This window comes from Stomoxys calcitrans, chromosome 3, assembly GCF_963082655.1.
Source record: "Stomoxys calcitrans chromosome 3, idStoCalc2.1, whole genome shotgun sequence".
In the NCBI taxonomy this organism is placed as follows: Eukaryota; Metazoa; Arthropoda; class Insecta; order Diptera; family Muscidae; genus Stomoxys; species Stomoxys calcitrans.
Window position 1 is genome coordinate 100803864 of NC_081554.1, and position 26863 is coordinate 100830726.

The 26863-nt window shown below is 35.6% G+C and overlaps 1 protein-coding gene across 1 annotated transcript in view; it reads right to left on the reverse strand.

Moving 5' to 3' along the window:
- Window positions 1-26863, reverse strand: part of LOC106095578 (embryonic polarity protein dorsal) — a 123092-nt gene that overhangs the window by 17359 nt on the left and 78870 nt on the right. The window contains exon 9 of the mRNA XM_059365264.1: window positions 7637-7699. Coding sequence (XP_059221247.1) covers window positions 7637-7699 — 63 coding nt within the window. The remainder of the gene's footprint in view (window positions 1-7636; window positions 7700-26863) is intronic.

The following is a 26863-nucleotide window of genomic DNA, read 5'->3' on the forward strand; positions in this document are numbered from 1 at the left end:
CCAGTGATCCTAACGATTTCGCTGCCTTAACTCCAGGTCATTTCTTGATTGGTACTCCCATTCTTGCTCCGATCGATCCACGCATTGAGGAGAGTCCTGTATCGATTTTGAACCGATGGCAGAGACTTAAGGCTATTCATCAGAGTTTTTGCGTTCGATGGAAGAACGAATATTTACGAGAACTACAAAAGCGAGTTAAATGGCAAAGTTCAGAAAAGAATATAGAAGAGAACACACTAGTCGTTATTCAAGATGACAACCTTCCACCAAATGTTTGGCGTCTAGGCAGAGTTTGCAAGACGTATTTCGGCACTGATCGCAGAGTTCGGGTTGCTGACGTGGTGACTCAGAAGGGCACCATTACGCGACCCATTACCAAGCTTGTCGTCATTTCCTCTCCGAATTAAACACAGATTTTCTATTCTTTCCCATCACTTCCCTATTGTTTGTTTTGCCACCATAGATTATCATGCCCAAGTATACCAAAGAGACACAAAGGAAGTCATCCGCGGTTCCCTACAAGAAGGAAAAATACGATTGCCGTATCTGTCACCGGTCTCATGCCCTACGATCTTGCCAAAGGTTTTTGGAAATGAAAATGGCAGATCGTTTGGAAGCAGTTCGAAGGCATAGTTACTGCTTCAACTGTCTGGCTCATGACCACTTGGTGGTATCCTGCTCTAGCAGTCACCGGTGTCACCACTGCAAAAAGAGCCATCATACCCTCCTCCACGTCGATCCGAAACTACGGGATGCCCTTCTTAAGAGCGATCGGAAGCAATCGCGTCCCAACACTCCTGAGCGGAAGTCAAAGGATTCGTGCCCACCGAGGGATTTTTCGCCATCACCGTCTTCTAAGCAGAGGACATCTCTTTCGGCTATTCTTCGACAGAACAGTATTGTGTTGCTTCCTACGGTGCTCGTTAAGGTAAAAGGCAAGTCTGAACGATCCACAGCCCGGTGCCTTCTCGACTCGGGGTCTCCGGTGAGCAGGATCTCCAAGAGATTGGTAGATTCGTTGGCGCTCACGACATTGAGCCTGAAAGAGGAGACCATATGCCCACTTCGCCTGACCTCCAGATTCGACGAAACGGTAACCATTGAAGGCACATTTCGTGTGAGTACCCGCATTTCAACGGTGACGCCAGCTGAATCGCTTCCGGAATCATTTAAAAGACATTTCCCCCACTTATTCTTTGCGGATTCGAAATTTTTCAAATCGGCCCCGGTGGATATTGTAATTGGTGTCGATCTTTATCCCAGGGTCATCGCAGAGGGTGTATACGCCCAGAATGGTTTGCCTACGGCACAAAGTACTATTTTTGGTTGGGTGATCTATGGTGTCTGTTCGCACTGAGCGCACTACAGCGTTCTCATTATTCTTCGGTATCAATGAATTTAATCCAAACTGAATAAAAGAGTTATGAAATGCACTGTTGATTTTTACTTTACTAGCGAAGCACAAGCTCTATCTTTTAAACAGGTCCATTGAGCGGTTTGATTCATAGAAGGATGTCCACTACTGACAAGCTTGCCTTTTCCATGTACCAGCTGGATCCTGATGAGGGAGTGATCCTTTGGCTATTCTACGGAGCTATACAACTATTATGTCAACATTTCCTTTCCTTACTAGAGTAATTAAATTCATAACTAGAGTAATTAGATTCATAACGTCCGTTTTCATAGAATTTTCAATTATATTCCGTGCGAGTAATTGTAAGCTGGTGCGAGTACACACAGTTGCATTTTTCCTTTTTTTTTATTGCAGGTGTACTGCAAGGGGGCCGGTAATGTTAATGCCAAACCTTGTTCCTACCTGGTCCCCCTAATCTACTTTCTAAGTTTCGCAGCTATTTGCATTTGCATACACCCACATACCTCATACTTTATATGTGTGTGTGTGTGTGTCTCTCTTTGTACTAAAGATGTCTCGCTTTCAGCAGCCTTGTGTACTCCGTCGGCCTTTTCCTTTTCTTTTTCCTATTTCAAACTTACTTATTATCTGGGCTTCAACCACTGCTGTTCTTCCTGGTAAGAGTTTCGTTCAATCTCCAATTCAGAGCTTTCTTTTCCATCCAATAAAGAGATAATTGTAAATTCCCAATTTCTAACCCACCTGTGTTTTCATTTTTTCCTATTCTCCCCAAACTCACCTTGCGAGGAAAATATTTCTACTCCGAGAAATATTTTCCACGACTCCAGTGATTAAACCATCCACTTTCCTCCAGAGCTAACCCCCAACATTTTCAATATTTGTAAATATATTGTTATTAGTCTGTAGTCTGTAGTAAAAAAAAAAAATTTCCCTATGGTTTGCAGCCGGACAATATCCGATTGGATGAATTATTAAAGACCGAATAAATTCAGCGCAAATGGTGTGATTGAACGGGAGTCACGCCGCAAACAGTGTAGACTGCAAATATGCTTACATTGGAAACTTACTCTTATGACATCACATTGAAAACTACTCGGCACAACAAGCCGATTACTGGCTTGGGAGTATATCCATATTGGCATTGAGCGGATTAATATCCGAACCCTCTTTTAAACCTATCCTCACCTACTCTTATGGCAACCGACGGTTGTTTAGGGTAGAAGTTGGGCAAGTGTGTTTTGTTGTAATAGTTGGATGTCTTCACTTGGTAGAAAAATATGAGGTGAAGAGATTTTCTTTCTTGCTGTGCTACAAATAAAAATACTCTTAAGAGCATAGAAGACATACCTTTTTTAAAAACTCCTACAATCAAAATCGCGATCTAGGAAATTAGTTAAATGCTTCTCGTAACACAAACCAAAAAAAAACACATATTCTGCCTAACTTAAAAAAAGTTTTTTGGTATTCCAAAGGGTGATTTTGTAGCTATTATCCTTTTGGCAACACTGGTTCAAACAGCTCACGCACGTGTTTTGTTCACTGTCAAACATCTTCAGTTTGGTCTATGATTTAACCATGAATCGCCCTACAAACGAACAACGCTTCTTCGATTCAACGGCGAAGCTCAATTTTGGCACAATGGCTACGTAAATAAGCAAATGCAAATTTTGCCCATGAACATTCCACTAAGGAAGAGGGGCAAACTTCTCACATACCAATGAGTGCAGTCCGATTCAAGTTTAAGCTCAATGATAAGGGGCCTCCTTTTTATAGCCGAGTCCGAACGGCGTGCCGCAGTGCGACACCTCTTTGAAGAGAAGTTTTACATAGCATATTATCTCACAAATGTTGTCATTAGGAGGGGAAAACCACCGCTGAAAATTTTTTCTGATGGTCTCGAACCCAGGCGTTCAACTTCATAGGCGGACATGCTAACCTCTGCGCTACGGTGGCCTCCCGTAAATATGCAGAATCGTCGATTTTAGGGTAAAGATCAGCTAGAAGCATTGCAAGATCTACCGATGCATCCAGAAAAAGTCACAGTTTGGTGCAGTTTATGGGCTGGTGGCATCATTAGATTGTTGTTCTTAGAAGATGATGCGAATCGTAACTCAACTGTGAATGGTGAGCGCTATCGTGAGTTGGTATCCAACATTTTTCTTGACAAAAATGCAAGACTTGCATGACATGTGGTTTTAACAAAACGGTGCCATATGCCACAGAGCACGAGTAACAATGGACTCATTGAGAGACGAGTTTGGTGAACATTTTATTTCACGTTTGGGATTTAACGCCTTTAGACTTTTTTTTGTGGGGCTATGTTAAAGCTCATGTCTGTACAGACAAACCCGCTTCAATTGACGCATTGGAAGAGAACATTGAATAATTTATTCGTGAGATACCGGCCGAAATGTTGGAAAGAGTCACGGTCAACATTTGCATGAAATAATCTTCAAACATTAAATTATATGGATGGTACTATTGATTCAAATAAAGATTTCATGCATTTTTCTGAGTTATGATTTTTTTGGTGAAAAATTTTCCTATAGCTCTTAAAATCACCCTTTATTAGTAATAATAACTATTGTATGAATATTATCCAAGCAAAAAGAGGGGGTAAAGATATGACGAATTTAGATATATTGGGTTGCCCAAAAAGTAATTGCGGATTTTTCATATAGTCGGCGTTGACAAATTTTTTTACAGCTTGTGACTCTGTAATTGCATTCTTTCTTCTGTCAGTTATCAGCTGTTACTTTTAGCTTGCTTTAGAAAAAAAGTGTAAAAAAAGTATATTTGATTAAAGTTAATTCTAAGTTTTATTAAAAATGTATCTACTTTCTTTTAAAAAATCCGCAATTACTTTTTGGGCAACCCAATATATTCGAAAATTCCTGAATTGGCATTTTATGTATTCCCCGACATGGCTTAACTCTTATATACCAAATAGTTGAGTCAATTTACAGGGATATTCTGTGTTTCGATCGGACAGCGAATACCGTAATGGTGGTGTTGCAAATTTTTCCAAAATTATATTGAATGCCAAATTTTGAATGGAATCTAGCACAGGTGATGAGATTCAAACAGATGTTGAACTCAAGCCCGACACTGGGAAAATGTTAATTGGTTGCATTTATTGGTCAAATAATAATATTGACCTTGACATAATCTTTTGGAGAATATATCATTGGGTAATGATGAGGTGATGATTCATTTCAAATATTCTATTTAATCCTACGTTGGTAAGCAATATGATGTCCCTCGGTTTATACACCACCAACGATACGAACGCAACACTCTTCGAGTGTTACCACCCCAAATTGATTTATTTTTCATCAATAATACTATTATATTATATTATAATATTATATTATATTATACAACTAATGTTGATTTCGATTTTGAAAAAAAATGTTACACTAATATCGCACTTATACAGGACATACATAGTGTTACACTTTTGGTATTTTCAATCGAACATATGTTCATATGTAGCCATTTCAACCAAATAATACGGTAAAATTCGCATCCTTGTCTTCGGATGAAGAATGCATCTAATATGACGTTAGCTAAATACAACGCGTTCATATTTTTCCATTTCTAATATATTTATTTTTCATATTTTGCCGCTTTTTTCCAAACTTTCAACAAATGTTGTCTTCTTCTTTGTTCAAACAAAATTTGCTTGATTGATAGCCGCTGATTTAAAGTTCGACATTCTCCACCGTAGACGGTGAAAGAAATGCAACATTTTGCCACTCTCGGTAGGCAACGCCATTACAAACACACACTACACCTACTGGTTGGGTTAAATTTTTTTGGACAAACGAACACAAAATTTCGATTTCCGGGCTTTTTTGCACAATCGAAATCACCATAAGCCTCGACGCTATGTTTCTCTAAACGTGACTCAATATTCCTGTCTTATGACTTTAGTTTGCGTACGGTTGATCAGACCTTTTCTTTTCGTGACTACAATATTTTGGAGGAGAAATACCATGAAATTGATTGGAATGGAATGTTTGGTTGAATTTATGTTGTCTTGAATTTCTTCAGGAAAATATCCTTATTTTATACAACACAACAGTTCATATTAGGAGTAAGCGTCAGACTTCAACTTTAAGCCTTGATTTAATTCGGCCATTAGAACATCAATTAGTGGCAAAGATAGAGCATATTCGAGATGGAAGAGCTACAAAACTCGGACCGACATACTTGTGGAGTCTTATTTGTCTAACCGTTCTAAATCGATTTATTCTGGAGACATGAAATCTGAACCATTGTCAGTACCTAAGGTAGGACACAGGCATCTATCATAGACCCGCTACTTCTCTTCATGTATGCGAATGATCTTCCTCATCAAATGGTCCATAGCCGGGTACTCATATATGCTGATGACGTGCAAATTTACCTAAGCTTTTGAGTGAAGGACGCTGACCGGAGCATCCGTAGACTTCAATGTGTATGTAGATGGACAAGAGCAAATGGTTTACTGATTAATCCTCATAAATAAAATGTGTGGTTATTCATACGAATAAAACGTTGTAGTTGCCTAATACTAAAATTTTTGTTAATCTGGAGAAAATTGCCTTAAAATTTGGTCGTGGTATTTTACAACTCATTAAGTTGGACAGATCACGTAAGTGCAGTGGTTGGGTAAACTTATGCAAAATTACGTGAATTGAAGCTTACTCACTCGTTTACTCTACCCAGTATTCAAGTCCTTTTGGCTAAGCCTTTCTTGGTTCAGGGCTATTATATGGTTGTGAGCTGTTTGTCAATTGTGATATGTTGAGCCGCAGGAAACTAAACGTGGCATTTAATGGTTTTATTAGCTAATATATACTTGGTATGAGAAGAACGTAACGTGTTTAGAAATTGTAAAATTCCCTTTAGAGAATAAGTTTTAACTTGCTAATGAATATGAGATGCTTAGTATTTACGCACAAGATTATTTACAAACAGGAACTTTAAACTCTTTTTGATCGACTCGAATTTATTAGATTTAGAAGGAGAAGAAGAATTATACCCTTGAGATGCTAAAGCCTAGTGCCGGAATGGCAATTTTTTGTCAGTACAATACGTTTTGGAACTCTCTTCCTTATGAATTACAAAGTATCAGCAACGTACTAATATTCAAAAGTTAATTTATAAACTTTTTTCAGGACATGGATACGGCTTAAAATTTTTATCATGTTATACATTTTTATTGAATATTTATCTCTTTGATTCTGTTACATTTTTGATTAAAAATCTGTCATTCAAATTAAATTAATTCATCTTTGGTATTTCTGGAATCATTTATCTTGTTGTATAGGAAAAATCAAATAATAAATAAATAAATTCATTGAACAAGTTGCCATTGACCACTGGAGCATAGTATTGCAACAGAAACATGATAACTCCACATCTAGAGACAACATAAAGGGTGCAATTCCAATATCCTGGTGAAACAAATAGTTTCGCTAACTCCAAAAGCTTAAAGCTAACAGATTTCGATCCCGGACTACTATTCGTCGGAAGAGGTGATGCTATAATTTCTCTCTCCCTTATCTTCACAATAGTAATGAATATATGAACGATGTTTTTCAATGACTAATCTATTAAATGCCACAAGACGGGTGTGCACAGAAAAAAAAATTGGTCGAAAATTTAAGAGTTTTCCTTATTCGTAGTATTTTAGCAATGTTAACGACCCAAGGATCAAAACTTTAAAATAAAGATGCTATCTTTATATTGAAGTTCCCTATATACTAATGGACACGACCATTCTTTTGACATAATTTTCCAACTGATGTTTTAAAAAAAATGTATCAATCCTCTATGAGCCTCCTTTTAATCAATCCCCTATGAGCCTCCACAATTTTCTGTAAACAAAGTTACAGTTTGTTTTCAAGTTTTTTGCCTGTTAAGGCGAAGATCATTTAAATTCACTATTTTCGTTTGTTTTCGAGCGAGCCAGAGCTCGCAACACACACCAACCACTATGGGACGAGTTTCGTCTTTGGCTAGAAGATTTTTTAACCATATTAGGTGTGATGGCTTCAAGAGCCGTACGTTCAGCTGATCTGGTCTCGAAAGAAAAACAAACGAAAATTGTGAAATGTGCTGATCTTCGCTCTGAAATTACCCTAGTTTACTATTATAGACAACTTATTATTCTGAGTGTGCGATATAACTCAAGAACTGAAGCCTCAATGTCAGGTATAGGTTACAACAATTTACATTTCGATATATTACAATTTGTTTGGATGTTCTTACCTCTGGGTTCCGTTTTAATCGCAGGTATATTTAGTGGATTCCAACACGCCATGTTTCCTTGTCCTATAAAAAATGGAGGGAATTAGCAAAATACTGAAAACAAATGATCGCATACATAAAATTGGACTTTTTAAATTGAAAGCGAAATCCAAACTGATTAGTAATTCATAACTTCGAGAAATCCATTGCAATATAAAGCTCAACCCCCTAATTTTGTTAGGTTAGGTTAAGAAGTGGGTGCGGATATTATTCCGCCCTATGCCACTGTGGACATACACGTAAGCCATTAATCGGCTTGTAGTGCACTCTAAATACTAAAATGTAACCTCGAAAAAGATAATCTAAGTTATATATATCCTGAACTACTTTAGGTTAGGTTAGGTTTAAGTGGCAGTCTGCCATCAGACTCACTTAGACGTTTTCGTCTATTGTGAACAGAAGAAGGAAGATGCTTTTTAGTTCTTACCGTTGAACCATCCAGATCACTTTAAAAAGCCCAATAACTTGTGAATGTCCAAATCCGCTAAATCAGACAGGTTCTCAAAGAAATGAGAACCTAAAGTGGAACTCCTTCCAACTGCTAGTGCGAGACATACACACAGAAGCTGTTCTATAGTCTCTTCTTCTTCGATGTCCCTACAGCTTCTGAAAAAGTCGTTGCTGGCAACCTTCAGTGTGTCAGCATGTTTTCCAACTAGACAATGGCCTGTCATGACGGAAACAATGACTGAGACGTCTGTTCTAGTCATCTCTTTGTGACCATCTATCATTCGTTGCCCTTCGGGCCTGGTCCTGAAAACTATGTTTTCATAGTTTTCCAGATTCTAGTATCCCTGGAATGTGTAGGGTAGCTCGTCCGCTTTACAGTTCACTGGGATATCTCTGTGGCCCGGCACCCAGAACAGCTGAATGTTGAACGCTAAGAGATCTGCGACAGTCGAGGGCGGTTTTTGTGTTCAGAAATACGTTCTCCAGGGATTTAATGGCTGCCTGGCTATCTGAGAAGACATTTATGCCAATAGTCGTAATGACATTATATCTTAGCCATTCCACCACTTCCTTAATTGCAAGAATCTCCGCTTGATAAACACTGCAGTGACCCGTTCTAGATCTTTAGAGAACACCTCACAGCCCACCAGGTCGTTTAGTTTGGAACCATCCGTATAGAAGTCTATATAACTTCTGTTACCAGGGAATAGTGTTATAGTAATTTTTATCAAAAAGCGGCTCAGGCAATGTGTAATCCACACTGCCTGGAACATCGGATATTGTATCAAGGATAAAACAGTGTCCGTAGCCGCCACATGACCAATGAGAAGCTCCCTTAACCTCACGGCAGTGGTCGCTGCAATTTGTCTAGAAACAATGTCCAGGTGCATAAAATGTAGCATTAAATTCAGTGCATCAGATGGTTTCAGGCGATCATTTTTTTCATCAGATTTTTGTACTTAAAAAAGCAGATTTTGTTCGCTGATTTATCTGACCGAAATATTTGCTTATACTGCAGTCCTATGTTTTCTATAGCAGAAGTAATGTCTGCTTTCTCATTTCCAGCAGACAAAAACTGCTGTTGTAGGAAACATGTTTGCTATATTGAATAACAAATTTGGTTGAGTATAGGCAAAACAAAAAATGCATGTGCCATGGCCGAATGAAATTTGCAACCTGTACCTTGTACACAAATGCACGAGGACAGACAAATGGACATTACGAATCAGAGTGTACGTTTGTAATCAAGGTACAGGTCACATTTGTTATCCAATCATCACGACCCATATCGTTTTTCAGCATAGGGACAAGCGCTATGAATTTGGATGAAATTCGGTGCAGAATTAGATATAGTTTCCATATATGTATATCGCTCGATTTCCAATTAAATGGTCGTAGTTGCCCTAATTTTTAACCGATTTGCAAGAAATTTGGTAGTCTTTAATTCATCTGAATACTTCTATTAAATCTCATTCAAATCGGTTCAGATTTGAATACAGCTCCATACTTGCAAGAACATCAGAAAAAATATCGGCGGTGGTTATCCCCTCCTAATGCTGTCGACATTTGTGAAGTACAACGTCATGTAAAAACTTCTCTGCAATGAGGTGTCGCACTGCGGCACGCCGCACTGTGTGTTCTCTTTGTGTATTCGTTGGACAAAAATCGTTAGAGTTTACATATAGCTCTAAAATTTTGCACAGAGGTATATTTAAGTGTAATATAGAAAAAAGTGGAGTATGGTACAAATCGGTCTATAACCTGATGTAACTCCAAAATAAACCGATCTCCCGATTTTACTTCTTGAGCCTCCAGAGTTCGCAATTATTACCCGATTTGTCTGAAATTGTTCATGATAACACCTGATAAAAGTCTCAACAACTACCACAAGTATAGTCCAAATAGGTCTATAAGCTGCTGTAGCTCCGATTGAACCAATATCTTGATTTGAGTTCTTATGCCAATAGAAGGAGTTTACTTTAACTTACGACTTTGTCCCTGATTTGTACTTTCCATTTTACTGATTTCCGGTGTTTATGTAATTTATGTTTATGACTATAGTAGAATTTTAAGGGGATTTAACCCTAAGGGGGATTTAACCCTATTTCCAATTTTTTAAAAATAATCCAATGTTATTTTTTTAATCTCCTTATTTGAAGAGTTTTTTAAACGATTAGTAAAAAATATTAATATCAATTTTCATTTTCGATTTTTGCATTTTTGCCCACCGGGGCAACACTATGTGCCGGACTCAGCTATAAGAAGGAGGATCCTCAATACCTTTGAGATTAAACTTGAGTCGGACAGCAATAAGTGATATCTGAGAACATCCGTTAAAGGTAGTGAGCTAAAATGTGCCACGAGTTCACCTGTAGAACGATAAAAAGATGCGTTGGGATGTCGGGTTAGTAGCTCATCACCCGGAAAACTTCAAGAAATTACTATGAAAAAATGAAGAAGATTGATAAACGATTCCCCCTATATTGACGACCCCCGCAAACGTTTTAAGGACCATGATTTGCGTATCTGCACCTTGAATGGCCACACTCTTTATAGAGAGGGTGCAGTATACGAACTAGCTATGATACATATAGTGTGACAAAGATACGAAAAGAACACTTTTCCCAGTTGCTGGTATCCGATGATGTTGGTCGTGAGTATTCCGCAGAACCAAACCCTGACGATGGTGTTGAATGTGTACCACCTAGTCAAAACGAGATCCACGTAGCAGTAAACCTGCTGAAAAACAAAAAGCCAGCAGGAGCCGATGGGTTGCTAGCTCAATTATTTAAGACCCGAGCGACACATAGGCATAAGCATCAGCTCGTCTGCGCAATTTGGTTAGAAGTACCCATACTCGATGACTGAAACCTCAGCATACTATGTCCCGTACACAAGAAAGGGAACAAGATGATATGGGCCAACTACAAGATACTATCGAGCGAACTGTGTGAAAGATTTAAGTCTAACGAAATATTTTGGTTCCTATTAGGGTGGCTTTAGATCTGGTAAATTCACCCTAGACCAAATATTTACTCGTCGCCAAATCCTGGAAAAAACCCGAGAAGGCAAATCATTACCTACCAAATTTTCGTTGACTACAAAGCCGCCTTCGACAGCCATATACGTTCAAAGTTATGTCAAGTATCCCTGCAAAACAGATAGGACTTTGCAGGATGATGCTTGCTGATACACGCTCCTCAATTAAAATAAGAAAGAACCACTCTGAACGGTTCAATATCAAACGGGGTTTCAGACAAGGAGACAATATATTCTTTGATCTCTTTAATATCCTGCTACAGAAGATTATACGAGATTCACGTGTGAATAGGCATGGCATACTACTCATATGAGAAAATATGATTCTCGCCTGTGCCGACGGCATCGATATTATAGGTCGGTGATCAGAAGAAGCAATTGCAACCTTTGAAAGTATCGAAAGAGAACCAACGGAAATGGGTTTGGCAGTAAATGGTGATAAGACAAAATGGATGATATCAACTCCCACAAACCTCTGTAAGCCTGGTCCATTCTTAGATGTTGTGCGGTCCATGGAACTCACTGTAACGGCAAAAATGGGTAGTAAAAGCTTATTTCTTGGCTCAACCCCTGAAACTGGTAGATCGCTTCTTCCAAACGCGGCACGGTTGTTCATTGAAATCGTGAAAAATTAAAATTTTTATAAACTCAAGTTTTCTTATCAGGAAATTGTGCTGTATCAAGACATAGGGCATCAAGCTGTAGAGTGATTTCCACAAACAGATGGACATACATGTATAGATCGTCTATGAATATAACGACGATCTAGTTTATATACATTGTAGGATTGAAAATGTATAAATGGATGTTTTGCAAATGGAATGGCAAAATGGGCAACTTTTCGGTGGCGGGTATAAAAACATATACCGCATTCCTGACTTGTAGAACATTTGGTGGGTTTTGGTCGGATTTGGTAGGATTTTTCTTAAATTTGGTAGGAAATAATTTTCTTGAGTGGCAACAATGTCCACAATATTTTCTATGGTTTTGAGTAAAAAGTTCGTAAGGCCTAAAGGTCTGTAGGCCTTTGGCGTCGCATAACTTGCCTTGTCGGGCTTGATTTGCAATCGGTTTGTTATTGTTACTTCAATTACATTGGTATCTGATGCTGATACCAATTTTGGTGTGATAATATATCTCTGCTCAAGAATGTTCCATTCGAATGTATTCTTTGAGTTAGAATTGAAAAATCTTCTTCTAACTACACGATCTAAAACTCAGAAGATATAAGAAGGAGGATCCTCATTACCTTTGAGATTAAAGAAGGTAAAGAAGTCTCTTGCGGCGGGTCATATGATGATGTCAACGGAGTTATGTATGGAACATATTAAGCAAGGCGCTGTTCCTCCTTCATGTCCCTCCCATATAAGTGGCAAAGTCTACCAGGGTCCCTCTGCCTTTGTTAGAACTTTCTTTCTTCATTATGCAATATCAACAAATTTTCTAAATTTTTTGACAAATACTTGATGCTGCAAATCATTTGAATGAAAATCGGATTTTACTAATATACATACATATGTATATGTTCAGCGGTGGTTATCCCCTCCTTATGCTGGCGACGTATTGATACATTATAAATAAATAGCATCTCTTACCAAATTTGGTAATAACCGGACCTAAATTGTAGCTACTGCAGGCATAAAAGTGAATATCGGACTAAAAATATGCATGGGAGCTATAACTACATCTGAACCGATTTTAATGATATTTGGCAGAACTATTGAGAGAGATCAAACAGTACTTCTTTTCACAAATTTGGAAAAGTTCGGACTAAAAATGAGGCTACCACAACAAAAAAAAAGCACAATCGGATGAAAGATATATAAGGAAGCTTTATCTCAATCTGAACCGATTTTTATGTAATTTGGCAGACGTACGAGTAATTAGACATCAAATATCTTTTACCAAATTGGATAATGCTCGGACTAAAAAATGTGGCTACCACAACCATAAAAGCATATATCGGATGAAAGATATATATGTATATTTGACCGGGTCGATTTTTTTAAAATCATATAGCAAAAACATAAACAACATACAATTCTAAAAAGTTTATCCGTAGAAACCAAGTAAATTTCTTTTCAAAATTTTTCTTCAAATTTTTTTTTCGTTTTCTTGCGATATTCGATATTCTTGTGATCAAGGTACAGGTCGCATTTGTTGTTCGATTATCGTAAAATTTTGCACAAGTCACTTTTTAGTCCAAGGACGAACGCAATTGGTTTTGCGCAAAATCGGTTCAAACTTAGATATAGCTCCTATATAAATATTCCTTTCGATATGGGCTTTTAAGGCTGTAGTAGCCACAATTTTGAATCGATCTTTACAAAATTTGCACAAGGTGTTCTGTTTAATGTTCCAACATGTGCGCATAGTTTTATCAAAATCAGTTTAGTTTAAGATATAGTATCCGTATATATCTTCCATCCGATATGGATGAAGGCTCTAGGTGGTCTGAGCGGTTCTTGGCAGGGCCTTAAAATTTAGTAACCTCCGTATTCCGAAAATTTGTTTGGGCTGCCAAATCTTCATTTGTTGTGCTATTTCCTAAACTTTTTTGCTGGACAGTGCTCAAAAATCCTTACAAAAAAATCTGCTTGTCTACTGGTTTTGGGGATATTCTACATTTAATTTTTGAAAAAAATATAAGTCAATATAAACGGTTGCTACATAAACTTCAAAATAGGTATTTTTTTATTAAAAAATTGTAATTACCCATTGAGTAAACGCAAAGCCCAAATGACCCCTTTGGGCTTATGATTTTTTTAATCCATATGTCTTCGCATCAGAACATTTTTTGGAGCAAGAAATATTTGTAGCCTTTAGAAAATTTACTAAAATCTTCTTATTTGGAAACTATCTTTTAGGTATTACTGTGAAAAATTTCCGGTAATATTTGTTTTGGGATTTTTAAGGACACATTTATCTGCAAAACTCAAAATTATTGAGATATCTCTATTCGTTTTTTCTTAAAATTTTTATAATTTGAATTTTCGTTTTCAAAAATTCGCCTTTTCTCCCCTATTGGCACAGGAAAAGTGACCCAAAAATAAATACTGCCCCTAATTATATTACACTTACATTTGGATTAAAGAAATCATATGCCCATATGGGGGATCTGGACTTTCAAATTTTTAATGAAAAATTACTAGTTTTTGATTCTATCCCACTCTGAGTTGATTCTCTTAGAAATTTATTAGCTTTGCAGGCTTTGACCGTAAATTTGCTCACAGTGAAATATTTTTTACGAAATGTTAACTATTTACTTTTGATTTTCTTCCAAGAAAATCTTTTTAAAGTGAAAAGATTTTCCGAATAATAATTTCTTTAAGTGTTAAATACGAAAAACGATTCCATGTTTACAAAAAATTCAAAATTTCCTAAGTAGTGAAATGTGTTAAAATAGAAAAGATTTCTATTAAACCCTATTAGTCAGCAGAATTTTTGCTACGAGAGCAAGTTTTATATAACACTTACGTTTGCCGCTACACTCAAAGAAATTTGTTAGTAGCAACAACAAAAAGTCAGCTAAAAAAGGGAAAGCAGCAATTTGTTGCTAAAACGGCATTGTCTTTTGTTTTAAACGATAAACAGTTTAAAAAAGCCCAAAAATGCCAACAAAACTTATATTCCATCTATCTTTCAATTTTACAATTTCAAATAACACCAGACAAAATAACTACTAATTTTATATTGATGCTTTTAAGCAAAAAAGTTTTTTTATGTATATATTGAGTTGCCCAAAAAGTAATTGCGGATTTTTTAAAAGAAAGTAAATGCATTTTTAATAAAACTTAGAATGAACTTTAATCAAATATACTTTTTTTACACTTTTTTTCTAAAGCAAGCTAGAAGTAGCATCTGATAACTGACAGAAGAAAGAATGCAATTACAGAGTCACAAGCTGTGAAAAAATTTGTCAACGCCGACTATATGAAAAATCCGCAATTACTTTTTGGGCAACCCAATATAACAAATGCCTCAATTGTTGTTTAGAATTTCAATTTTTTTTTTTTTTAAATTCAAAAGTTTAAAATTTTTAATTTAATATCACCAGACAATGTTAGCTGATATCAGCAGACTAATTTCTCTGAGTGTAGAACATCTAAGTTTACATTTATTGAAACTTGAAAGAAAATTAGAAACATAACAAAGAAAACTTATTACTATAATGTATTATCGTTATAACATAGTAAGTTTATTCAGCACCTTGCTTTAGCATAAATGGTTAAATGTATATGGATACAAGACATTTGTACAATCGACGTCCATGCCCGCGAGACTACTACATTTAATAGAAAAATCTTAATTTAGCGTTTGAACTTAAAGCTAAAATAATAATAAAAATTAAAAAAGTAAGTTAAGATGTAGCTACCACGGTGGGTGCCGGCTAGTGCCTTCTCGTAAAAAGCGATAATTCCCGACTCAGGCTCGTTAATATATCCAAAGGGAGTTAAATACTGAGTATTAGACCAATCAATGTTCGCATGACAGTTCATAGCTCCAATCATATGAGAATTCTCATGAAGCCTTAATCTTAACTTTTGAACTTTTTTAAAATAGCACAGATATAGGAAGAAAGCCGCTTTAACTTGGAATTCAAAAAAAGAAATTATTTGAATATCTTCTGTTTATGCGTTTAAAATTCTTTCCTAAGCAAATTCTCAAAAATTTCCGCTCAAAAATCTTAAGCTCCTCCATGACAGTGGGGGATATACTGAACCAAACTGGAAAACCATATAAGATAACAGGCCTAATACAAGTATTGTACAAACATAATTTTGTATTTACTGCAAAGATTTGTTACAAAAAATTTTTTGAAATGATGCGAAAATTCCCTTGGCCTTATTTCGGACCTTTCTTGCGTGTATATTGTATAAAAAGTTTGTTAAACTCTACACCCCAAATATTTAAGTGTATCCTTAAATGGAAATTCAATGGCATTTAAAATAGCTTCAAGGATTTACTCTCGAGTACAACAAAGCGCATGCACTTCTTATGTAAATGGCTTCGCACTTTGAAGTATTTATTCTTATACCCCATTTAACATCAAATAGTTTAAACTTATGGAGGTATTGCGAGATTTGGACAAAAGCTCATTCTGGCGATTCGTTGTGTAAAATAGAGAATCATCCGCTTACAAAATACCAGTTGAATGTTTCGAGTTGTAGGGGAAATCACATATAAAAATTTTATACAAATGTGGTGCTAAAAGAGGTCCCTGCGGAACACCACAATTTACATTTGCAAAAACCGACAGCTGATTGTTGAAATAAAGCTTTTGAAAAGTTGTACAACCTAAGGACTAATCCCAATCCTTATCATTTTAGTCAATACACCATAATTAGAGGCATGATCAAAAGCCTTTTCAACGTAAAAAAAAAAAACAGCAACAGTATATTTTTTTGCTTTCAAATTCAACACAATATCATTAGTGAATTTTGTCATCAACTGTGGAATGCCCTCTTTGGAAACCGAATTGTGAGTTTGGTATATAAAGTAAAGTGACTCTTTCATCCATTTTAGTACGTAAAGTTTACCAAGATTTGACAACAAAGATATAGATCTCAGTTTGGAAATCTCGTCACTATTGGCTTTTTTCTGAATTGGAATTATCTTAGAAGTTTTCCTAGTATCTGGAAAATACCCGTTGGAAATGCAGTTATTAAATATGATTGCTAAATATTCAAATGCTTAAGTTGGAAGTTTACGAATAAGAAAATTAGAAATAGTATCAATACCGGACGATTTCTTATTTTTTATATATGTGGAAATATTAAGAACCTCATCCAAAGTTGTAAGATTTTCCAGTCTGTCTTGATTTTTAGCATTTGAATCAATCGAAAATAAACAACAGTGTTGCGGAACGTTTTCAATGAAGTCATTCACAAAATCATCCCTTACAGACGAGAGACAAACGGAATTATTCTAAATATATAGATAGATATATATATAGAGAAATACGATTTCAAATGAAAAAGAACTTCCGTCTCATTTGTTATTAACGCACTATAAACAGATAATTTATCCAAAGGTAGAAAGTTTTGATTACCAATAATCTTTAAAACGTCCCGATGCGCCCTTGGCCCCGGCTTAATTCCTCTAAGTTTATCTATAAAAATGAAAATCTGCTCAAGTTCAACCTGCCTCTTAATAATAATACTTAGTAATTGGATTTGCTAGATAAAGTGCGATATTCTGGGCTGCACCTGTTACTGGACACGCTATCTATCAGATATCAATTTTTTGTCGCCCAATTCAATTTTCTTAGAATGAAGTTCTGAGACAGAACTGACAACAGAAGTAAACTCTTCAATGTACTGATCAATTTTATTGTTGCTCAAATTTCTACTTGAAGTGGGATAATGATTTAAAATTCGTTGAGTCACATTTTACTTGAAATCATTCCAATTTGTGCTTTCGTAACTTAAAAGTAGGAGGAGGCTGCAAAACAATTTCAACACTGTCTGCTGACTGTTAGTAGTTAATTTTGCTGCTATTACAGCAGTAGTGCTACTATTATAGCAGTAGTTCTGCAATATCAGAACAGCAGTCTTACTGCTGAAAAAAGATTGCTGCTTAATTATGAAGGGGATTTTAGAAGAAACAAATAAGAGCGTGCTAAGTTCGGCCGAGCCATTTGTCGGGTTCTATGAGCGGTATCTCTTTTAGGCAAACAAAGAATATGGAATAAGAACTGTTTTGCTATTGGAGCTATATCAAGTTATAGTCCGATTCGACCCATAAATGAATGCTGAACATTGTAGAAGTCATTGTGTAATATTTCAGTTCATTCGGGGGGCTCATGTAGGGCTCAACCATTTTAGACACGTATATTGAAGGTCATGAGAGAAGCCGTTGTACAAAATTTCAGCCAAATCGGATGAGAATTGAGCCCTCTAGAGGATCAAGATGTCAAGATCCCAGATCGGTTTATATGGCAGCTATATCAAGTTCTATGCCATACTTAGCACAGTTATTGGAAGTCATAACAAAACATCTCAAGCAAAATTTCAGCCAAATCGGATGAGAATTGCGCCCTCTATTGGCTCAAGAAATCGAGATACTCGGTTTATATGACAGCTATACCAGATTATGGACCGATTTAAATCATGCTTAGCACAGTTGTTGGAAGTGATTCCAAAACACTACGTGCAAAAATTCAATAAAATCGGATAAGAATTTTGCCCTCTAGATGCTCAAGAAGTCAAGACCCAAGATCGGTCTATATGGCAGCTATATCAAAACATGGACCGATTTAAACCACACTTAGCGCAGTTGTTGGAAGTAATACCAAAACACTACGTGCAAAATTTCAATAAAATCGGATAAGAATTGCGCCCTCTAGAGGCTCAAGAAATCAAGACCCAAGATCGGTTTACATGGCAGCTATATCAAAACATGGACCGATTTAGCCCATTTACAATACCAACCATACCAACCCATTTACAGTACCAAAGTTAGCGTGCTTTCGACAGACAGACGGACGGACGTACGTACGGACATGGCTAGATCATCTTAAAATGACATGACGATCAAGAATATATTGGGTTGCCCAAAAAGTAATTGCGGATTTTTTAAAAGAAAGTAAATGCATTTTTAATAAATCTTAGAATGAACTTTAATCAAATATACTTTTTTTACACTCTTTTTCTAAAGCAAGCTAAAAGTAACAGCTGATAACTGACAGAAGAAAGAATGCAATTACAGAGTCACAAGCTGTGAATAAATTTGTCAACGCCGACTATATGAAAAATCCGCAATTACTTTTTGGGCAACCCAATATATACTTTATGGGGTCTTAGACGCATATTTCGAAGTCTTACAAACAGAATGACGAAATTAGTATACCCCCATCCTATGATGGAGGGTATAAAAATAAAATACAAATGTTAATGTGTGCCTCAGTGGATGTTTAAAATCACCAATGAATGAATGTATACTTTCCATAATCTTTTTTCTTTAAATTTAGAAACTAAAGGCCATGCCAATCACGTACACAAATTTCGAAAAAAAATTCTTCAAAAATGCTTTACTTAAGCAAACAATAAAAGGCAAGCATAAAAAATTGCATAAACATTTTTTCAGCAGATTTTTGTACTGGAAACGGCATATTTTGTTTGCTGATTTAGCTGACATTTTTGCTGTTTTTAATAACAAATTTGGTTGATTGTACGGCAATAGTTTGATGCAACTTTTATCGAGCATCTCTTGCATCAAAAACGGATTTTTGATCAATTTTATTAAAGATCGAAGGAGAAAAGTGGTCAAAATTTATTTTGGTTTTTAAATATTTTGCAATTATAGTTGCTTATGTATTCAGCTTGTTTGCAAAGAATTTTTCGAAAATAAAAGTAATTTAAAACCAGTTAACCGATACCGATTAACAATAACCTGTCAAAATTATAAAGCAAGTTGAGAGCAAATTTAAATGAGCACAAGAGAAAAAGTTTTATCAGAATACTGAAACATATATAAACTAAGATATACGCAATACATCTCATTATAACCATGTCTTATATATAAAAATCAATTTGTGTTTGTTTATAGGTGTGTTTGTTTGTTTGTGTGTTCTTTGTAGACTCAGAAACGGCTGAACCGATTTTCTTGAAATTTTCAGTGATGAAAATACGGTACTCCATTTTTTGATATCTGATATCAATGAAAGGTATTTAGGATAAGAAAACGTATATGATATCCAGCCAAGTGTTAGGGGGACCACCCCAACCCCCAACCGAGTGTAGAATATGAATCTGATATCCAAATATGGGACCAAGTGTTTGGTGGGCTGCCTCTCACCAAAAACATCCCCCAAAGGAGACAAATTTACGATCATAGCAATATGGGCTCAAATGAAAGGTCTTTGGAAGTGAAGCACAAATTTGATAGCAATATTCGGGAAAAGTGTCTACGGGGCCACTACACCACCCAAATTGTAAGTATTTTCTGACTATTGCAATATCGGGCTCAAATAAGAGGGTTTTTAAAGTGGAACACGAATCCGATATATATTTTCAAGGTCAACTCACTGAGTGGCCGCCCCATCCTCCAAAACAACCTCTCAAACCGGTCATGTTTGCCGACTATGGAAACAGGGGCTCTAATTTAAGGTATTTCGGAATAGACCGACCACTTATCTGATATCAACATTAGGAACCATCTGTCTAGGGGACGTCCCACCACCATAACAACCTCCAAATAGGACGTACTTGCTCACCAAGACAATTTGGGTATTAAAGAGAGTGGAACTAAATATTTATAGTTTTTAGGGCCAATACCCCGAACCGGACATATTTGCTGACTTTTGCAATAGGGAGTTTAAATGAGATTAGAAAATGAATTTTATATCCAATTTTGAGGCCAATGGCAATATGGGGTTTAAATAAATGATATATAGATATATGAGAATAGAGCACTTTGCTGATATATTTTCCGGGCTTAGTGTTTGGGGGACCACCCCAACACACCCCTAAATCAGAGAAAACATGAGAATATTAGGCTAAAAAATACCTGTTCATCATTTTATATTTTATCCATAACAGGCGGTATTGTATTGGCACCATATGGGGTTGCCTCACTATCATATTGAAATAAACAGTTTTTCTATCAGTGTAGGACTTTATGTAAAGTGTGTTTGTTTTTAGAAATTTGATACCATTTTCCCACGAATTAAATGAAAAACAGTTTACTATGTTGTTGAAAAGGGTTAACTTTGATTTATTAGTCGTTACAAAATGTTTTTAAATCCTAGGAACTTTTGTAGAAAAAAATTAGCAATGCGTTTTATAAATTTCGTACAAAATTAGTCTAAAGTTATCGAGTTTAGTTTGTTTTAACAAAACACCATTCAAACAAAAAAAAAAATATTCATATTCGATATCATAAAGTGGCTGATCGTTTAAGGTGTTAAGTGCAAGACATATCAATTTGGAATTTTCCCATATAAAAATAACAATTTCAAATTCGTGTTTTTAACAACGTTTACAAATATATAATTGCTTATTAGTTATATCATATCCAATAATATTGTATGTATGTGTATCAAAAAATTACCAATAAACTCTTAGTTTGGTTTTTGTTTGCAATATTTGTTTTTATAAAAATTTCATTAATCATTATTTTTTTTTTTTTGAAGTCTTGATTGTTTTTCTTATTGCTCTCAAATTATTGAGAAACATTTTTGTAATAGTAGAAGTTGGGAGATGGTAAGGGTGCAAAATCTTTTTTTTGTGCTGTTCAAGTGCGAGCATTTCGTTCTAAACATTATCCATGACTAGTTATATTTCAAATAATTTGGTTAATGCAATTTGTTGTACAAAAAGGTACTAGGTTTTGTTTTTTGTTTATATATAAAAACATGTCAAAAAATAATGCTCATATGATAATTTGCATTTAGCGCAAACATACCGAGGAAAAGAGTGCTCTTTAAATGGTAAATTTTTTTTTATTATTTATTTGCAAACCACAACTCCTTAGCAAAAAGATCCTTCTTCATATTACAACTAAAGATTAAATGTCCGATATTTTTATTATTACCAAGTCTTTTAATACAGACAATTTTATTGATTACGTAAAGTGTTATGATAACATTTGTGCAAAGGTATTTTTTAAACGCTATTGCATTTAGTTTCTTTCAGTTAATTATTTTGTTTTGAATCTTCAATAGTTGATAGAAATGAATCTTTCGTTAGTTCCAATGGAGTTTTTACGTGTGAGTTGTCCTTCCATGCTGAATTTGAATCTAATTTTTTTTTATTAATTTACTAAGGAAAAAAGTTTTGTTCTTTCGTGATTTGTACTTTGGCTTTTAAATATTTTAAACATCAGAAAAACCCAATTTTTGATTTCATAGTTTTAATGAAAATGTAAACGCTCTTCACTGTTAAAAATATGCAATAATTCTTTACCGATATAAGGCAAATACATGAAGTGTTAATTAGGTTCTATTAAGTGAAATTTATATGTACTCGATAGAATTCCAGTGCAAAATTATACTGGATAGTTATGCAACAACTACTTGATTTGTATACTATGTTTTCAGTAATTTCACTGCTTTTTTATATCACTGGATACTCAAGCGGCGAAGGACAAAAAGTAAACGCAAGTCAGTTTATTCGAGATACAAAGTAAAGCGATTTGTAAATGAAATTGAAGCGATTAAAATTTAGTCATTTAAACCATGATCCATACATTCATTTTGCTACGTGGTTAATATGTCATGGTATAAACTTCACTCTGCGCCATTTACAATAGAGGGGGAAAAACAACATGGCAATTCTGGAGACGGATGTACACCATAATTGAATACACTTAATTTGTGAGAAAAGTGTAAATGAATTTTAAACCGCACACGCAAATACCTCAGGGGTGACTGAACAGTTCACAATAAGCCTGTTCTGGGTGCCGGGCCACACATATACCGATGTTGCTGGAGTATAAGTAACCTAACACATTCCAGTGGAACTAAAATCTGTGGTTACGCCTTTCTGAATCGATCAAATGCAGATTTGCAAATTTTGCCCATGAACATTCCCCTAAGAAACAGGGGCAAACTTCTTACATATCAATGAGTGCAGTAAGATTCAAGTTTAAGCTCATTGATAAGAAGTCTCCTTTGGAGAGAAGTTTTACATGGCATAGTACCTCACAAATGTTGCCATCATTAAGAGGGGAAAACCACCGTTGAAAATATTTTATGATGGTCTCGCCAGGATTTAAACCCAGGCGTTCAGCGTCATAGGCGGACATGCTTACCTCTGCGTTACGGTGGCCTCTCTCAATCGATATTTTATTTATTAAAGTTCTTAAACACCTGGAATGTGCAATTTTTATTGTTTTTGAGTGTTATTTTGCAAGTTAGGATTTGTTATGCATTTGAAAATTCATGTAAAATATGGATCCACAACTTGGGCCGCCTCCCATGTAAACCACTCTTCCAATTTGATTTCACACAAAAATATCCAAGTTCTGATTCGAATTGGATACATTTTTTCATATGGGCTTTTGCTCCGATATCAACATTCATGTCAAGTAGGATTGGTTCATAAGTCTACTGGCCGTAGACGATTGGCCCCCCGTCAAACTTAACGTCTATTTTCTTGGTTTGGATAGTCCTAAAGTATTTAATCTTCTCTGTGGGTGTGACCTTTAAAAACAAGTATGATGTCCGACTTCTTCGAACTTGCACTATCCACTATCGGCATAGATTCAATACAAATTTTAAAGAAGTTAGCTCATATTTTTTGAAAATTATTTTAGAATTTTATGTAATGATATTATTCAGTGGCAAAGAGTAGTCTACAAACCCTACGCAAAATACAGATTTTTTTTTCAGATACAAAAGATAAGTTATAAGATACAAAAGATAAGATAAAGATAATAAGTTGCCCTCGTAAATATGATTTTGCTTGGTAAAAAATACCACGTTTACACTAGAGCCCTAATTCACTTGATTTGAGCAAATCTCCCAAACCCGTTTACACTACATTTGAACTGAATTGGACTTCGTATTTTCGAACAAAAATTTACAGCAGCAATGTTGTTTACAGCATTTTTATTGTGGTAAGCGGTTTTATTTTACCAAATTCCACATCAAAATTTAATAGTTTCAATTAGAATATGTTTTGAAAAAGTACTGTCAAGAATATCGACATTAACCGGTAGTCACTGCAATCCGAGTGTTGTTTTTGAATTTTTCGTATTACAAACCCACTTTCGAAGAAGATTTGTTCCATATCTTGTCAAATAAATGTACCCACACTGCAAACATGAGATATCCGAAATCTTGTCGCAGGTCTAGATTTGCGATAAGTGTAAACATGATATTAGTCATACAAAAGTGAAGGGTAGGAGGTAAGTACCTTGAACCACCGGCGATAAATTCGACTCGTTAATGCACAAATAATGTGCCAATTTATATGAACCTATGTGTGTTATAGTCACCTCGAGCGGGTCGAAAACTTCTGCACCATCCCACTAAAGAGTACACATCCCGCTAAAAGCCCATCTGCCACAACTTGAAGTGTTTCTTTGGGCATATACAACCCATATTTCGGCCTAAATTTCTTCAAGGCTCTATATGCACATTTTATCCCTTATACACCACTCCCGAGTGGTCAGTTGTGCGGGGAGGGTGTCGATAGGTATCGCATCTGCAGGGGTATGTCTCCAAGTTTGTTTCTTTCTCCAGTCAATTGCCATCATGCTCTGGTCTAGGGAGCAGCGAGCATTCGCCGTCGAAAGCTTCTTTTCTAACGGTCGCTCACTTGTTGCTACGCAACGTGCCTTCCGGGGTAGCTGTGAAATTCCTCCTCACAGACTCTTTCCTGGCCGTAATTCGATTCTGTCGTAGGTTAACTCATTTCGATGATAACCTGCCTGAAGAAGCGGTAAATTTTTTCCAGTGACGAGGCCCACTTTCACATTTCTGGATGTGTCAACTTCACACAAGCCACTTTATTGGGTTCACGAGTTACTGTCTAGTGTGCAATGTCGGTAATGGGAATAATTGTCCCTTAAATGACCCAATCAGTGTATCCGCAATGTAGCCGTCATTTATCAGATGTCATTTTCTGCATGAAAAAGCACTTTTGTTTTTATTGACCTTTGAAATAAGTAAGTTTCTCTGGCACACCCTGTACCATGGGATGGTTTACTACATATATTTATCTCATTGATATGAGAGATTTATCCCCTGTTCCTTAATGGAATCAAACATAGTACCAGCCTTAACGGTGCGTGCTTGTCAAACAATAAATTAGGTAGGTTTGTATTGTGTGATTTAAGCTGGGTACTCTGTTCTGCTTTCGGAACAGGTGTATGAACCTTTAACAAAATATCTGTGTTTTTTTTAACACTTACAGGAAATTTTTGGTATCAACATATGATTTGGATTTGTTTATTATTCAATAATTATTTTGCAGTCTATAAAATAGAGAAATTCTTTTATTAAACTTATTTAAATTACAGTATTGTCTATTTTTATTAAAATAAAGGTTGGAAAAAATATAAATTCGTGTACAAATGTAACTTCACCTTGTATGTAGTGATCATGAACTTTTAATTATAAATATTTTTACGGTGGTAGTTTTAGAGCCAGTTATCCAAGTCCAAGTTTTAGAGCCAGTGTGTGTATCCAAAGTAAATCAATATCTACATATAAGGTAATGTCATGTGCCCAGATGGGTACAATTTTTCGATTTTTTAATATTTCTTCTTAACCCCTTTCTTTAATTGTCGTGGGTTCCTTAAACACCTTTGACTGTTTTGTAATGGCCGTTTCCTCATTCTCCAGTTACAAGTTATCGTTTCGATATTCAATTAAACCATGTTTCCACTAAAGCCCAAATCCCCTTGATTAGAGATAATCTCCAAAACCCGTTTCCACTACGATTTATGTGGTTTTTATTTGTCAACAGTGACGTTTTAGCATTTTTATTGTGTTCAGCATATACATTGCGGTCAGCAATTAAGTTTTTATTTTATTAAATTACTACTAAATTTTATAATTTCAATAAGAAATAATCTGATGCTGAGAAAAAGTACTGCCCAAAAATCCCTATAATAACCGGTATTCAATGCAAACGCAGTGTTGCATTTGAATTTGGCAGGAGATTTGCTGCAAATCTCCTCAAATATGTAGATTTCCTCACATTGATAATGTATGGGAAACCTCGTTGCAAAACACGAGATTTCCGAAATCTCGTCGCAAATCTAGATTTGCTCCAAGTGGAAACATGGTATTTGGTTAAAGGAATTTGATATCTGAACATAAGCTTATAACTTATCCTAACGATAAACCTTAGCCGGTAGATCGGTTCTGGTTAGTGACTTATCCCCCCGATAAATACAGCTGTATTTTTTTTTGTTTGCCGATTGCTGCGTAACATAAGGTGTGTTCGTGTACTTATCCAGTAACGGTTTTCCCATAAAAATTAGACGAAGAGTAAGAAACTTCTGCTGGGGAAAAAAATTCCAGCAGAAATTTTGAATCTTTCATTTACAAAACTCTCCAAATGTTTTTTGCTATCATACTCTATATCACTGCAAAACCAACGACTTTCCATAAAAGAAATTTAAGTACGCGAACAATCTGGTTGCTAATGTTGCCATATCTTCTGAAATACCTCAAAAGTGAACGAGAAAACGCAAGTTAAATGAAATTAGTTTTTTTCCAAACCATAAAAAACCGTTCTTTCCTTTACGTACTCTTCGATTTGTAGCAGGATTTCTACACACCCACGATAAATGTTCCGGTTAGGTAACACAACATTTATTTTTTTTTTGTACAAGAAACCCGCTATAAAATACTGCATTAAGCTGCTATCACACTATATGTTTTTGTCTTTTGACATGCCACTATTTCCATCCATACGCAAATTGCATATTCAATTAATTTTTTTTATTGAAACTGCTTCAATCACGAAAATGATAATATCAATAAAAGTTTTTAAAAAAGGTGATTGAAAAATTTTTCAATTACATACTCAACTCAAAAATGATTGAAAATGTTTGAGAATTCTAATTAATTTTTTGATTGATCCAATTAAAAAATGATCAACATTTCTAAAACCTTTTTTAATTGGATGAATTAATGAAAATTGGATGAATTATTGAAAACATTAAAAATATGCTAATTTTATCAACATACAACTTTTTGCGAAAGGCACGCTGTATGGGGCGCACCACCCATTTCTATAC